General features: G+C 43.1%; 1 protein-coding gene across 1 annotated transcript in view; it reads left to right on the forward strand.

Moving 5' to 3' along the window:
* The window catches only part of stau2 (staufen double-stranded RNA binding protein 2), a 96,841-nt gene that overhangs the window by 14,690 nt on the left and 67,067 nt on the right, over positions 1–15,084 (forward strand). The window contains exon 6 of the mRNA XM_080019895.1: positions 13,696–13,855. Coding sequence (XP_079876021.1) covers positions 13,696–13,855 — 160 coding nt within the window. The remainder of the gene's footprint in view (positions 1–13,695; positions 13,856–15,084) is intronic.

The following is a 15,084-nucleotide window of genomic DNA, read 5'->3' on the forward strand; positions in this document are numbered from 1 at the left end:
TTCTGTCGACACAATATCTCCATCCATTCAACTTTCAATGTTTCCCCCCAAAACCGAAGAGGTCTGCCAAACATTACAATTTAATCGAGCCTTCAGAGTAAGAACATTTTATTAGTCTGCTTTTATTCAAATCACTTTCGCATGAATAAGGCGCACAAGATCTCAAAGCGAGATACATTCAGCCAGATAGAACATAAATTACTGTTGGGCGCGGGCCAGGAAATATATCAATCTTTCTAAATTGCACAAATGTGTGTAAACTCATGTTGTACTGAGGGTTCGAGGCGCACTGGTTACAGTGTCCAGTGTAAACAAACTTCTTTGGCTGGTTTGCGCTGGAGAACACAACAAAGAGAGCGACGGGCGCTTGATGCTTGACAACTTCAGTCTGAGCTTGCCTTGCCTCACAAGTCCACACCGCCCTCTCTCCCCCTTTTCCCCCTGTTTTTTGATCATATCAGATGTGCAAGAAGTAAAAAAAAAAAAAAAAAAAATCCATGGGTATTTAAAGGGGTACTGCATGTGCAATGTCCTTCTTGTCTATCTTGCCTCGATTTAGTTGAGAAGGGCAATACCAATTTAATCTCTGGGTCCAGAACCAAGATATTGATATGCTAACTGTTTTGGTTCAATGCAAGACTGCATGACTAGCCGAGCAGCTGTGAAATTAGGGAAATGCACCTTCCGACATCTCAAAGGCAGAGAAATGTAAGCGATGCACGCGTCTTTCATGAAAAGTAAGAATAAAAACCTACACACAAGATCTTAGTTGTTTTAAATGCTACCACATTCTGAACTATCCATCTGCTGGCACTGCTTCACTTGACTTGGGGGTTGCCAGATACAAACTGCAATGCCTTGCTTTGGGACATACAGTCAGCAAAACTCAGTTGACTGAACTGGCAACCCTACAGCACCAGCACCGTATTGAGTTTTCACTTTTTTATTGTTACTCGTCATAAATATGCGAGATGCATCGCTTAATTAACCCTGCTTTTCAGATGCTCAAAGGTGTAAATACACCTTCATTTTTCAAGAGATAGAATGTGAATTCCCCCCCCTGCAGCCCTCAATTGAGCTAACACAGTTCCAATAGCCGTTCTGAACACAGAAGGATTAAATTGCTTCTGAACTTCTTGTCCGAATCTGGATCAAGTGAAATAAAAACGCAAATTTCCTTTAAGCAATTCATTCCAGTTTGAAGTTCTCACCTTTTTATCCTTCCTCATGTATGTCAAGGTCAGTGAGGGAGAAGCCGGCTCAATATTGCGCCGCAATATTCCCCATGATACCAGTTCAAAACCTATCTCACCCCAAAAAATAGTAAAAATGTAACAATCGCCACAGTAATGTTCCTTCGAAAGCAGTCACGGTGAAATTTTTTTAACCAAATCAATAAAACAGCAGGTCGTAATGTTATGATGGAGGTTGTTGATTGTTGAGGGCGGCGGGGTCAGCCGGTGCCACGTCTACAAGTTGGCACGATGCGGAAAAGAAGCGGTTGAACTGAAACCGTGGTCTGATCCACACTTAGACAAGTCTTTATTACCTACTAATGCTGGTGTGATTTAATTTCAGAAGGTCTCCGTTTTATATGGCACGCACTTAGTTTGGGAATTGAACGATAGACTGCACGGCAATTAATTTTTTCGCCGATGTCTGTTGTCCGCCATCGAATGACTTATACGTCTTTGGCACTCGTACATGTGTAATAGATGTGCCTTCTTCGCACGAGTCAGGCTATCTTGGCCCCCGTCCGCCCTACCCGCATTTGATTTTTGGACATATTGCTTTTTGGAGCTCAATCTGCTGTTATGACTCAGCAATTAAGTGCCAGGGGAAGGCTTGGCTTGGCTCGCATGTGGCCAGCCCTTGTCATGAGCCAGATATGGAAGGCGGGCAATAGAAACAGCACGCTGATTACAGTGTTTGGACAAAGTGAGCTTTAATTTTGTCTTCAAAATTGAAACCTTATACAATATTATAAAAAAACAAAACAAAAAAAAAGGCAGAAGACTTTCAATTTGACGATTTAATTAAAAGGGTTACAGGGGGTTGTCTATTGTCTTTTTTTTTTTTTTTTTACTTAATCGTGCTTTATTAATGTCTGTTTTTGGTACAAGATATCTATCGTCTAGATGAGACACCTGCTGTCTGGAGACTGAGCTCTTGTCATGAGTTAATCTGAGGCCGGCAATTTAAGACTACTAACTAGGGTACTTAGGCAGGTGTTCGCAAATGTAAGATTCTTAATTTTAGCAAAATGTTTACCGAAATATATATAACATTACACGGAATTACTATTTTTATCTCTTTTTTTTATGATCTTGTTGAGGAGAAGATAATGTTTGAGGCATAGTGATCAGTTGCAGGCCCTGTAAATAGAATAATAAAACTAAAGCCAAACAGGGTAACTGGCAGTTCCTCAGGTCATGATGTCGAAGTTAAATGAGTTCAGTTCCTGGATAGTCCGTCTCACCGCCGTGGATTATATTTTACTTTTCACTTTTTTACATCACTCGGGTCATTTACACCGCTCTCCTAATCTACTCCATAGGTTAAATTCAAGATTCTTAATTTCATCAAAATGTTCACTGAAATATATAGAACATTACACAGAATTACTATTTTTATCTCTTTTTTTTTTTTATGATCTTGTTGAGGAGAAGATAATGTTTGAGTCATAGTGATCAGTTGCAGGCCCTGTAAATAGAATAATAAAACTAAAGCCAAACAGGGTAACTGGCAGTTGAGCAATTCCTCAGGTCATGATGTCGAAGTTAAATGAGTTCAGTTCCTGGATAGTCCGTCTCACCGCCGTGGATTATTTTTCACTTTGCACTTTTTTACATCACTCTGGTCATTTACGCCGCTCTCCTAATCTACTCCATAGGATAAATTCAAAAATTCATTGCTTTGAATCTCAAACAGCTCTTGGACAAATCCGTTGTCAGAAAGGTGTCATTGAGTCCTGGGTGCAAATCAGGACACTAGAATAATCACAAATGATCTCACCATGTCACCATAATGAAAGTTAACTTACGCTTTGAAACAGTTGGTATGTATTTGCCAGCCCCCCTCTTAGTGGTCTTGGCAGCAGAGAAGGTGTTGCTTTTTGCCCTTATGATTGATTTATATTGTCCTTACTTTGGCATTGTAATCTTGTTGTAAAGGAGTCTCTCGACACTTCTTTATGTTTGGCTATTTTCCGGAATCGTCACACATTTAAGTACGCACGTCTGGAATTAATCAGAGCCGGAGTAAGAAAACCTGTATCGATGGAGAAAGTCGTTAACCGTAACTGCATTTGTTAAGTTTTTTTAGTATCTTTTTGGGGGTTTTTTTTCCCAAAGTTTTTCTTCTTTGTCAGGAGGACTGACCTTGTTGGATAAGAGACAAAACCCAGATTCTCAATATTTGTTTTGGAGTGATGCGCTTGTGAGGAAGCATTCAATCTCCCATCTCTCTAGGGGGGGTCTGCTGCTGGCCTCCCTCTGGGACCCCCCTATATTAAATGTCCCCTTTGGAGTCTTTCTCTCTCTCTCTCTCTCTCTCTCTCTCTCTCTCGCTCTCTCGCTCTCTCTCTCTCTTTGTGTGACAACTGCTGTTGTGGCAACTGCCATGTCGTTTTGAGAGCCGTGTTTACTCGATTTCAGTGCCCTCCCTTCTCACACCCACACACATTATCGCCATTACCATTTGTACGAGGCGGGGAAGAAAAACAACAAACAAAGGAGGCAGGGAGTGATGGAGGGATTGAGGGAGGAGGCATTTAAAGATCTCTCAGACGATAGGAAGTAAATGCAGCTGGTGGGAGAGGGAAAAGGTCTGCTTCGTTCCCAAAGCGCTGTCACAAGCACAGCCCTGTCCTTTTACAAGTGTGTGTGTGTGTGTGTGTGTGTGTGTGTGTGTTTGTGTTTACGTACCATCTCTGTGTCTGCATTGTGCATGTATGCTATGACTGAGCCACTGCTTGATTTCATATCCCAATCAGGATTCGAAGCAGTGCAATCTTTTAATTGCAAGTCTTGATAAGTACTATATAAATAAACTTTAGTTACTTAATAACAACCTACTTGCTTAGCATCTATATATCTACACTATATATATATAAATGGGTTTTTTTTAGATGTTCTGTAGAATTTTTGTATCTTATTAATAGTAGACTCATAAATAGAAGTTTTATTTTTAAAGGATATACTATTATTATAAACAACAATTGCTATATTGGTCAGAAAAATTGCAATTATTTTCAGCCCTAATTTGTGGCCTATGAACATGAACTTACTATGATCTAGTTAGTCAAGCTTAGTTGAGCTGCACTCCTAACCTACCTGTGGAGCTGCTTGTCATTGTGTTTGGCCTTGTTTTGTATTATTTTCCCCATCTTTTCCCATTGAATAAGACTTTAACCTTAATACAAAGCCTCTTCCGTATTCATTGGAATGTTACTTAAAGTTACTAAAGAAGATGTCTATGATGGGATTCAGTTGTCTTTAGGGCTGTGGCCTGTATGAATGTGATTTTTGATTGCTTCATACATTGTTGCTGCGTCTGCTTACGTCATTGTTGTGTTATGCACACAGTAACTGTGTGTGCGTGGGTGTGTGTGTGTGTGGGGGGGGGGGGGGGGGGTTATTATTGTAATACCCTGCTTTGCCCCGGTCTATAAAGGGACTGTCTGGGTGAGTTATCTTCCCTGCAGGTTCCAGTCTCCTGCAAGAACATCCATCTCTCCCATGGTCTTGGCTCCTCTGGGCCTCTGGCTTCTTATCCAGATCATCTGCAACTACCCCTTTTGTTCAGGGAAAATAATAAATTGAATGTGTTCACAGGGCAAAGTTGTGAGTGTTGTGAAGTGAAATAAATATTTTAGAACACTGAGAAGTATAATAAGCAGGTATTATTGCTCACTGGCAACTTAGCAGCTATCCAGCATAACTTGTCTGTCTCATTTTACTTTTGTAAGATGAATTTTCTGTTTAAAAAACACATGGTTATCATTATAGGTAGCTGTGGCCTTACTCATCTACAACAAAAATGTCCTTGAACTTTAGAGAGGAAAACTAGCAATCAAACACAATCGCAGGTAATTTGACAGAAAGCTAACTTTTCCAACGCACTGTGATTAATGTTAGAATCAGACGTCCTAAAAAACCTTAAGGACCAGCATGGGGAGGGACTTTTAATAAGCCAGATGTAATATGTTATTATTAACATCAGTCATCATTAGAGACACAGGAATCATCATTAAACTCATGATTCAAACTATTACAATTGATGCGGACACTCTACTGGAAATCCTTACAGGTACTGCTATTGTGGAGCAATTTTCCTTGAGTACAAGATAAAGTAGTGATGAGGAAAATTAATTGAGTAAGGGTTTATAATTAGTAATAATTACTTCACTAAAATCTACTTGGGTAACTACCTAGTTCCTTTTTTTTCCCTGCATATTTGGGAGAACCAAATTTCTTGAGTTGTCAATGTTGGAGCCTGACCGATGCCAGACTTTTGTGTCCGATGCCGATCCCAAGAGTCCTAGCTCAGAGTTTACCGGTGTTTTGACTGATATTTTGTCAAAAAGTGCAACATTTTTAAATCAATTTAAAAAATGTATATTTTATTAAAGTTTCTGTATTTGAGAACATTAAACATAAACACACAAATAACTTTTTGATAAATAAAAACATGTAAAAGGTTATATTAAATTATAATTTTTTTTTCCCAGTTCCAGTGAACGCATCATCACTTCAAAACAAATTTATTTTCCGAGTTTCCCATGAACGCAGCATAGCTTCCTCCTTGGAAAGCCATGTCTGTTTCTGAGTCTAAGCAAACATGGATGGATTTACAATGCCTAGTCTGACTTGTGTGCTTATTTTGGTGAGTAACTTAAAAGAAGTGTAAAATAGACGAGTAAAAGAAGATGGTCTTTTGGTCTGGTCTTTTGTTCAATAGACTTATTTAAAAATCGGGACACATCAGCTGCATAACTGCCAATCCCAATGTGGTCTAAAAGGAAGAAGAAGAATCTGTGAAGAGAGTGTCCAAAAGAGTTATGAGTATAAAGCTGGAAGTTGATGGTGTGATGATGATAAATGTTGTCAGCACATATGCCCTGCATGTTGGGTGTGAGATGGAAGAGAAAGAAGAATTCTGGAGTGAGTTGGATGAAGTGGTGGAGAGTGTACCTCAGGAGCAGAGAGTGGTGATTGGAGCAGACTTCAGTGAGCATGTCGGTGAATGAAACAGAAGCGATGAGGAGGTAATGGGTAGGTATGGTGTAAAGGGGACGAATGTGGAAGGATAGATAGTCGTGGATTTTGCGAAAAGGATGGGAATGGCTGTGGTAGATAAGTAATTCAAGAGGGAGGAGCCCAGGGTGACTTATAAGAGTGCAGGAGGGTTGCACACAGGTTGTCTATATCTTATGCAGGAGGTGCAACCTGAAAGAGATTGGAGACTACAAGGTGGTGGCAGGGGAGAACGTAGCTAGGCAGCATCTCATGGTGACTGATGAAGACGAGGAGGAGAGGGAAGGCAGAGCCAAGGATCAAATGGTTGAAGTTGAAGGAGGAAGACTTGTTCGGAGTTCAGGGAAGAGTTAAGACAGGCACTGGGTGGTTGGGAAGAGTTGCCGGATGGCTGGGCAACTACTGCAAAAGTGGTGACGGAGACAGCTAGGAAGGTACTTGGTGTGTCATGTGGACAGAGGAAGAGGTTGGCAAAGAAGAAGTGGGATAGTGAGAGAGAAGACAATAGTAGACAGGAGTACAAGGATATGCGGCGTAAGGCAAAGAGAGAGTTGGCTAAGGAAAATGCGTATGGCGAGTTGTATGAGAGGTTGGACACTAAGGAAGGAGAAAATGACTTTTGCCGGTTGGCTAGACAGAGGGACCAACTGAGAAGGATGTGCAGCAGGTAAGGGTGATGAAGGATAGAGATGGAAACGTGCTGACAAGCGAGGAGAGTGTGTTGAGAATGTGGAAGGAGTACTTTGAGGGGCCGATGAGTGAAGAAAATTAGAAGGAGAGACGCTTGGATGATGTGGGGATAGTGATTCAGGAAGTGCGGTGAATTAGCAAGGATGAAGTGAGGGCGGCTATGAAGAGGATGAAGAGTGGAAAGGCGGTTGATCCAGAGTAAGGCATGGTAGCATGGTCCAGTGGAGGCATGGGGATGGTTACGAGATATGGCACTGGAGTTTTTAACTAGATTGTTTAACACAATCTTGGAAAGTGGGAGAATGCCCGAGGAGTGGAGAAGAAGTGTGCTGGTACCGATTTTCAAAAATAAGGAAAGAGCTGTAGTTACTACAGAGGTATAAAGTTGATCAGCCACAGCATGACGTTTTGGGGAAGAGTAGTAAGGTTAACTAGTTGTAGCTAGGTTAAGAGGAGAGGTGGTGTTTCGTGAGCAGCAGTATGATTAGTACCATAGTACCAGTACCAAGCACTACAGATGCAACGTTTGCTTTGAGAAAGTTGATGGAGAAGAATCGAGAGGGTCAGAAGGAGTTGCATCGTGTCTTTGTGGATTTAGGGAAAGCATATGACAGGGTGCCGAGAGAGGAAGTGTGGTATTGTATGAGGAAGCTGGGAGTTGCACAGTATTTAAGAGTGGTGCAGGATATGTATGATGGCAGTGTGACCGTGGTGAGGTGTGGGGTAGGAGTGACGGATGGGTTCAAGATGGAGGTGGGATTACATCAAGGTTCAGCCCTGAGCCCTTTCCCGTTTGCGACCGTGATGTACAGGTTGACGGACGAGATCAGGCAGGATTCTCCGTGGACTATGAACTTCGCAGATTACATTTTGATCTGTAGTGAGATTAGGGAGTGGGTTGAGGATAGTCTTGAGAGGTGGAGGTATGGATTGGAGAGAAGAGGAATGAAAGTCAGTAGGAGCAAAATGGAATACATGTGTGGGAGAATGAGAGGGAGGACAGCGGAATGGTGAGGATGCAAGGAGTAGAGGTGGCAAAGGTGGATGAGCAAAAATACTTGGCGTTAGCTGTCTAAAGTAATGGAGAGTGCGGAAGAGAGGTGAAGAAGAGAGTGCAGGCGGGGTAGAGTGTGTGGAGAAGAGTGTCAGGAGTGATTTGCGACAAAAGTGTACCAGCAAGAGTGAAAGGGAAGGTTTACAAAACGGTAGATAGACCGGCAATGTTGTATGTTCTGGAGTCGGCGGCACCGACGAAAATACACAAGGCACAGCTAGAGGAGTTGAAGATGCTAAGATCTTCGTTGGGAGTGACGAGGATCGACAAGAGTAGGAATGAGTATATTAGAGGGACAGCTCAGGGTTAGAGGTTTCAGAGACAATCGAGAGAGGCACGATTGAGATGGTTTGGACATGTACAGAGGAGATATTGGGTGTATCGGGAGAAGGATGCTGAAGATGGAGAAGAGGAAAAGAGGAAGGCCAAAGAGGAGGTTCATGGAGCTGGTGAGGGAGGACATGCAGGTGGTTGGCAGAAGAAGATGCAGCCAGCAGGAAGAGATGGAAACAGATGATCCGCTGTGGCGACCCCGAACGGGAGCAGCCAAAAGAAGCCAAGAGTTGAGTTACAAACCACTTCCTGTTTCGCGTTGAGAGAAACATGGAAATTGGACGCCTCGCCATGGCCACGCCCTCCGACGGGAAACGCAAGCTTTTAATAACTTTTCATCGTTAAGGTCTTTTATACACGCTGATGGAGTTTGGATCTGATTAATCACCTAGGAGGCGTTTGTTAAAGCATGAACCCTGTAAATGTCCCACTCAATGTAAAATAGCTGACTTCCTGTTGGGTTTAGGTCACGGCACCACGAGACGTTTTTTTTCAAGTCTTGGGAAGTTACATATGGCGACCGAATTTTGTACATCCAGGTGAAACGTACCTCGAGGGCTATTTTGCTGAAATTTTGTAGGGGGTGCTTTCGCACCATTTTGCCACACCCATGGCAAGACACCCGCCGCAAGACCCATATCAGACAAAAAAAAGAGATACCCCTTTTTGATGCACGTGCCAAGTTTTGTGAGGTTTCAACCATCCCTTGCCCCTGAAAAACAGCTTCCTTTTTCATTGCGATTAATGCGTATGGCTAAAATGTATTGCAATATTGAAAAACAAACACAAATTGATCCCAGGATGTCAAACTTGAGCACACGGGGCTGCGGAGTTGGTTTTCAGGTCCTGAATTTGTGTCGATGGTTTGGTAGCCAAGTAAGAGGGAAAAAAACACTGTCCGTGTTTATGCCAGAACAACGTGGAACGTTTCATCTCACTTGTCAGTTTTATACATTTTGTTTCACAAATGGACAGAAATTCCAGAGGTACTCCCCTTTTTCCTCCCGACATTTCCTCTTTTTGGGCCAAGCAGCTATGAAGTACGGATACAGGGATGCGCTGCAAAACGCCTGCTGATTTTGTGAGCAAGAAATATGTTGCGGGTGAGCGCGACTGAACATTTATGTGAATTTTCTTTTTTGTGCATTTTACTATGAAGCTAAAATTGATATTTTTCCTTATTTATCTTCCTTATTTGTCCAGTGTGTTCCTCACTTGTTGGTGTTTTTTTTAATTTATCCATTGAGCCTTTAATCTTGGTAAATTACTGTTGTAGCAATATCTGGAGAACTGAACTGAAGTTCAATATGAGATCAAATGTACTAAACATGATAAAAGGGCATTTTCGAACACGGCAGAGTCTTGGCATTAGAGAGTGATTAGATAGTGACTTCTTTCCCAAACATGGTCTTTGAAAATGGAAAAGAAAAAAAAAAAAAAGATTCCGTGCCCAAGCAGAAAATATTTGAAATGTCAGCCCGTCGTATCGCCGCGTTAATTGCAGAGCCTTATCTTCCATTTCCGCGTGTGCCTGTGTGTGGGCTGGATGACTCCAGAGTCTTTGAATGTCTGTGTGTGTGAGCGCGTGTGTGATTGAGCGTGTGTGTATGTCTTTGAATGATTAAGATGAAATAGTAGCCTGGACCAATGTGGCCCACATTAAAGAGTGCTGCAGGGAAGCCGGTGGCTTCAAAGTCAGTTTCATTACTCCGTGCTGAGAGTTGATGAGTTATCATCTGATTGAATTGTGAAATCAAGCGACACACACACACACACACACACACACACACACACACACACACACACACACACACACACACACACACACACACACACACACACACCATGGCAATTCTTGTGGTTTAGCCGACCAGGTGCTATGGAAATCCCTGCATGATCCTGAATCCTCCAGGGATCCTCCATGGATCCCTGCTGTAAAATAATCATCAATCCCTTCGGGATTTGGCAGAGATTCTTTGCGATTGTTGCGATCAAAATAACTGGAGTTTTGCAGCTTTTCTCACAACTTGCGATGCAATTTGCAACCTTTTGTGTTTTGTTTTGGGGTTTTTTTGCGCAACAATTGGCAAATATTGCAAGCCAAAGGAAAACAACGCTTCTTGGGGAAGGGCCAACAAGTTTAAGCGGTCTGCTGATTTGCCCATTTATTGTGGAAAAATCATGGCAATTAAGCAATTTTTCCAATTGCAAGCGCTCTCAAATATTGCAGAGATGGTTGAATTTGCATTAATTATTATGATTGCAAAATTGCAATTTCCTGGAGGGGCTGATAACAGTAATACATTTTTAACAACAACAAACACATCCATCTGACATGAGGATTTAGTGCTGCTTTGATGCTCAATGTGCTTTTCGTGTGTGCGTGTGTACGTGTGTGTGTGTGTGTGTGTGTGTGTGTGTGTCTGTGTGTTTTTCTTGGCTCCCTCACCGGTGTGTAAGCCACTACTTTCCCACGTTGCGGAGCAGGATCTCCCACTGGCCTCTTCCTCGCCTTCTGGATCTCCCGCTCTCTTCTCCTGCCTTTCTCATCTTTCTCTGGCTTTTCCATTTCATTCTCTTATTCAGTTTTCCTCACTTTCTCGTTCTCTCACTCTTTTCCTTCCCCACTTTCTCTCTTTCTCGCTCTCTCTCTCTTTCTCTCTCTCGCTCTCTCTCTCTCTCTCTCCCTCTCCCTCTCCGTCTCCCGCCCTCTCTGCACCTGTACCCAGCTCGGGGCTCCAACCACAGCTGCTCCCCTCTCCCAGCCCTGTTGGCCGGGGCCCATGTTGCACTTGGCATGTCCTCTGAGACCCTGGGGCCACCCTTGACGTGCGAGGGCTGGCCGGGCCCCGCCCCGCACCGGGGAGCCCATGCGGACAGGAGACGCTGAGAGCAAACGGGACGAGGGCCGGGCTGCGGGGCTGCGGTGCTGTGGCGAAGAAGCTGTCGAAACGCTGACTCACTGTTAGTCCAAACAGGCAAGAGACAAGGAGAGGAAGGGGGGGGGGACTGAAAATGGCAGTTTTACACAGGCTTTAAGAACAGTTTTTGACTCTGTTTTCACGCTACTCTCTTCTTTTTCTCACTACTGAAGAGTAGACTTGTTGACCATGTTACACCCACCAGAACTCTCCTGGCGCTAACCTGCTTGAACTCTAAATGAATTGGGATTTGGTCTTCCAGCTTCTATGTTTTTCTCCAATTGTTTGACTTCCTACATACGCCCTTGTGACATCCCACTTTAACACAATGAAAATCCCTGTGCACTTTGTTGGGGAGTATGTGCAGGTATGTTTACGTGTCTGCGAGAAAGGATTTCCCTTCCATTAACTTTCAGGATCAATGGAGATTGAGTCAGGAAATGTACAAACTTCAGTCAGTGTTCGGCACTCTGCTGTTTTCAGTTGCACTCTTCAGTTTAGAGGAATGGGACATTTGGTGCAGCAGCAAGCCTTCTCTCGTAATTCAAGTAGCTACGTAGGTATGTAAGTACTACGTTAGTTTCCATTTTAGGGACTATTCACTACGTGCTTCTGGATTTGTGCCTGATCTTCAGGAGTCTATAACATTTTCATGGCTGCCAAAACAAAACAAATCAAAATGCATACGATTTTTGACATTTGCTGACTGATAATTGTTTCCGCAGTCATGAAGTAATTATCATGATGTCTGGTATCTTGTTATTGTTTGTTTGTCGGTTTTCTGTGTTGCTGTGTTTATTCCAAATCCCAGCAACCACGCCTGCATTCAGTCGGTTATCCAATCCCATATTGCCACCGACTACCATTTCATTGCCAAATGCAAGTCTGTAGAATAGCTACAAATTAATAGTTGTGGTGTTTATGGTGAGGGGGAAGAACTTGCTTCCGCTCCTTGTAGCTTGTTTTAATTTTCTCTCGCATGCACCAAAATAAACCTCTTCCACATGCACCGACTATTGATTTCTATCCCCCCAAAAAAGGCGAATGCCTTGACCGAACATGAAAATATCCGTCTCTCAAAATGCATTCTTGGCATTGGGTTTTTGGCCAAGTCACCATTTCACGCACCACAGCTGGGTTCCGTCTTAAACACATGGTTGCTGTACAGTAGGTGCATGTAAATCTAGAGTGTATATGTATTAATCTTGGCAGAGAAAGAAAGAGGAAAACAAGACTTTTTTTTTCCCCCTTCACAATTTTTTCTTATTCAATTTTCTTCCCACTAGCTTCCCCCCTACTCTTTGGAGTAGATATTCTCAGGCACTTTCCCCCCGAACGAGTCGGGGGGTATCAACACGCGGACTCGTAGACCTCTAAATCTGCCCGCTGAAACGGCCCGTGACAGCTCGGTCCCGCTCTGTCACGACCCAGAGAAAGGGATGAGAATCTATGTCTGGTACCCAGAAGAAAGGAAGGAGGATATATGGGTCCCAGTGTTTTGTTTCTAGTCCCCTCTGGGGGATCCGGCTGAGAGCAATCCATCAAGCGTTCGGCTAGCGCTCCATTGTGATGTAATTGACCCTGATGAAGTGGTGGGACTTTAATTTGGGACCCGTGTGAGCATTAATAATCTGGATTGTAACGCTGAAGCCAAAACCCCTCGTTGACATTTTTTTTTTCTCCTTTGCTCTCCGTTTATCTTCCTCCTTGTCTGCTTGAATTTGCTTTTTTTCCCTGCCTCGTAAGGCAGACGAAATGGAAAAACAGTTTCAAGTAGTTCAGTTCAATGCAAATAACTTAAACACACAGAAACACCATGTTACGCACAACTCACTAGTAAGTTAAAATCATCTATAACGACAAAAATGTCCAGTTCGGACAATCTTTAAAGTCAAACAGCCGATATTGGCCAGTAATGTGGAGCCCATTCTGATGTAGTTTGTGAATTATTTAGAAGTCTTGACGGATGTGGGCACAAAGCTTGCTATGGCGGTTTATGTTTTGGGCGATTTGTACCAGTGGCCAGAGGGAAGGGTGTGTGTGTGTGTGTGTGTGTGTGTGTGTGTGTGTGTGTGTGTGTGTGTGTGTGTGTGTGTGTGTGTGTGTGTGTGTGTGTGTGTGTGTGTGTGTTATGTTTTATGACTACAGTATATTCTTTATGTGGTGAGTTTTTTTAAACCAACAAACCCCATTACTCTGATTTATTCCTCGTCGCATCTACCACAGGCTTATGCTGTGGAATTTCGGAGCCGCTATCACATGACCTTGGGTTTTTGCTTTGATAATCCTTCTGGAAACTAAAGCGTTATTTTCCTTTCTCCCGCTTCTTCTTCCACAATCCCCCTCCCCCATCATGTCTCTCTATCCCTCTCCTACTCCCACTTTCTATACCCCCCCTCACTTCCTCCCTCACTGTCTTTTTGGGTCTCGGCCAATGCAGGTACCATTACCCTGTTCCTAAGATCTTCTACGTGCAGCTCTCTGTGGGGAGTAATGAGTTTATTGGCGAGGGACGAACCCGCCAAGCGGCCAGACACAACGCAGCCATGAAGGCCCTGCAGGCGCTCCGCAATGAGCCTATCCCGGAGCGACCTCCCCAGGTAAACAACGTCCGACACCTGCCCTTGGACCACCACACCTCTCCTGTCACTGCCTTTCATTAAAAGAAGTGAAGCAGTGAAGGAGTTCACACTGTCTTTCTTTATTGTGCTTTGAATGCTTCGGGGGCAATCAGAGAAAAGGGGGCCTTCAGCATTAATTCACACACAAATTGTTTACAAATGCTTTTCTCACCTTACATTACTATTCTTTTATTCATATATTTATTTTACTATTTTACTTTTTTTATATCTTTTTATTACGATTATATATTTTGATTCTTTTTCATATTTTGATTTTACAATTTTTATTTTTAATGACTATTTTTCATTTATTTTTGTATTGTTGGAATTGGTTGGAAGATTAAGCATTTCATTGTATTTGACCAAAGAAACACATTTTTTCCCCCTATATACTTCACTTAAGCAATTACAAAAAAAAAGCGTTATTTTATTTTTGTAAGATAAATTTTTTTAATCAGATGAAACAACGAACTGAAGAAACGACAATATCTAATTATACCTGATGAAATGCATAGTCCAAATACATGTGAAAAGAACGTGTGTGTGTGTGTGTGTGTGTGTGTGTGTGTGTGTGTGTGTGCGCGCGCACGCCCGTGCTTCCACCTCTATCCCCCCAGTGTCGTTTCCATACCAACCCCATGCTCTCTCACTCACGCGGCTTTAGAAGGTCACCCTCCACTCCAATCATCCCTCTAGTCATCGCCGCCTCATCCATCCCGCTCTGTTCTCACCCTCCGGCTGTTTTCACCTCAGATAACCACCTCCCGGCTTCACCTCCACACCCGTCCCCCGTCTTTTAAACCAACTCCGCAGTTTGATGGACACCGGAAAGGTCTGAACTTCCAGTGCTTTCACCTGAAATTGATTGGTTGTTTATTTTCTGTCGTTGTCGTAGTTATATTTGGTCGACCTGTTGCATCATCTTTCATCGGCTTAAATCCAACGTGGCACCAATTACTCTAATGTATAATTCAAACCACCGTTCGTCCCCCTGCGCAAGCTGCTTAATTTAAACCCGGCGGAGCTTACTTTCTAGCATTTCGCCGGTGTCCTCTTCCTCCGCTCCAAGTGTCACCAGAACTCTCTCGAGAAGTGCATTTAACATCCATTAACCATTGTTATCATCCCTAAACGGAAAACAAACACCCGCATCCTCGCGCTCTGGCGTCCTCCCAGAACTTTGGAAATGTTCGACTCATCTCGCTCGT

The sequence above is a fragment of the Zeus faber genome (genome assembly GCF_960531495.2).
Source record: "Zeus faber genome assembly, chromosome: 19".
In the NCBI taxonomy this organism is placed as follows: Eukaryota; Metazoa; Chordata; class Actinopteri; order Zeiformes; family Zeidae; genus Zeus; species Zeus faber.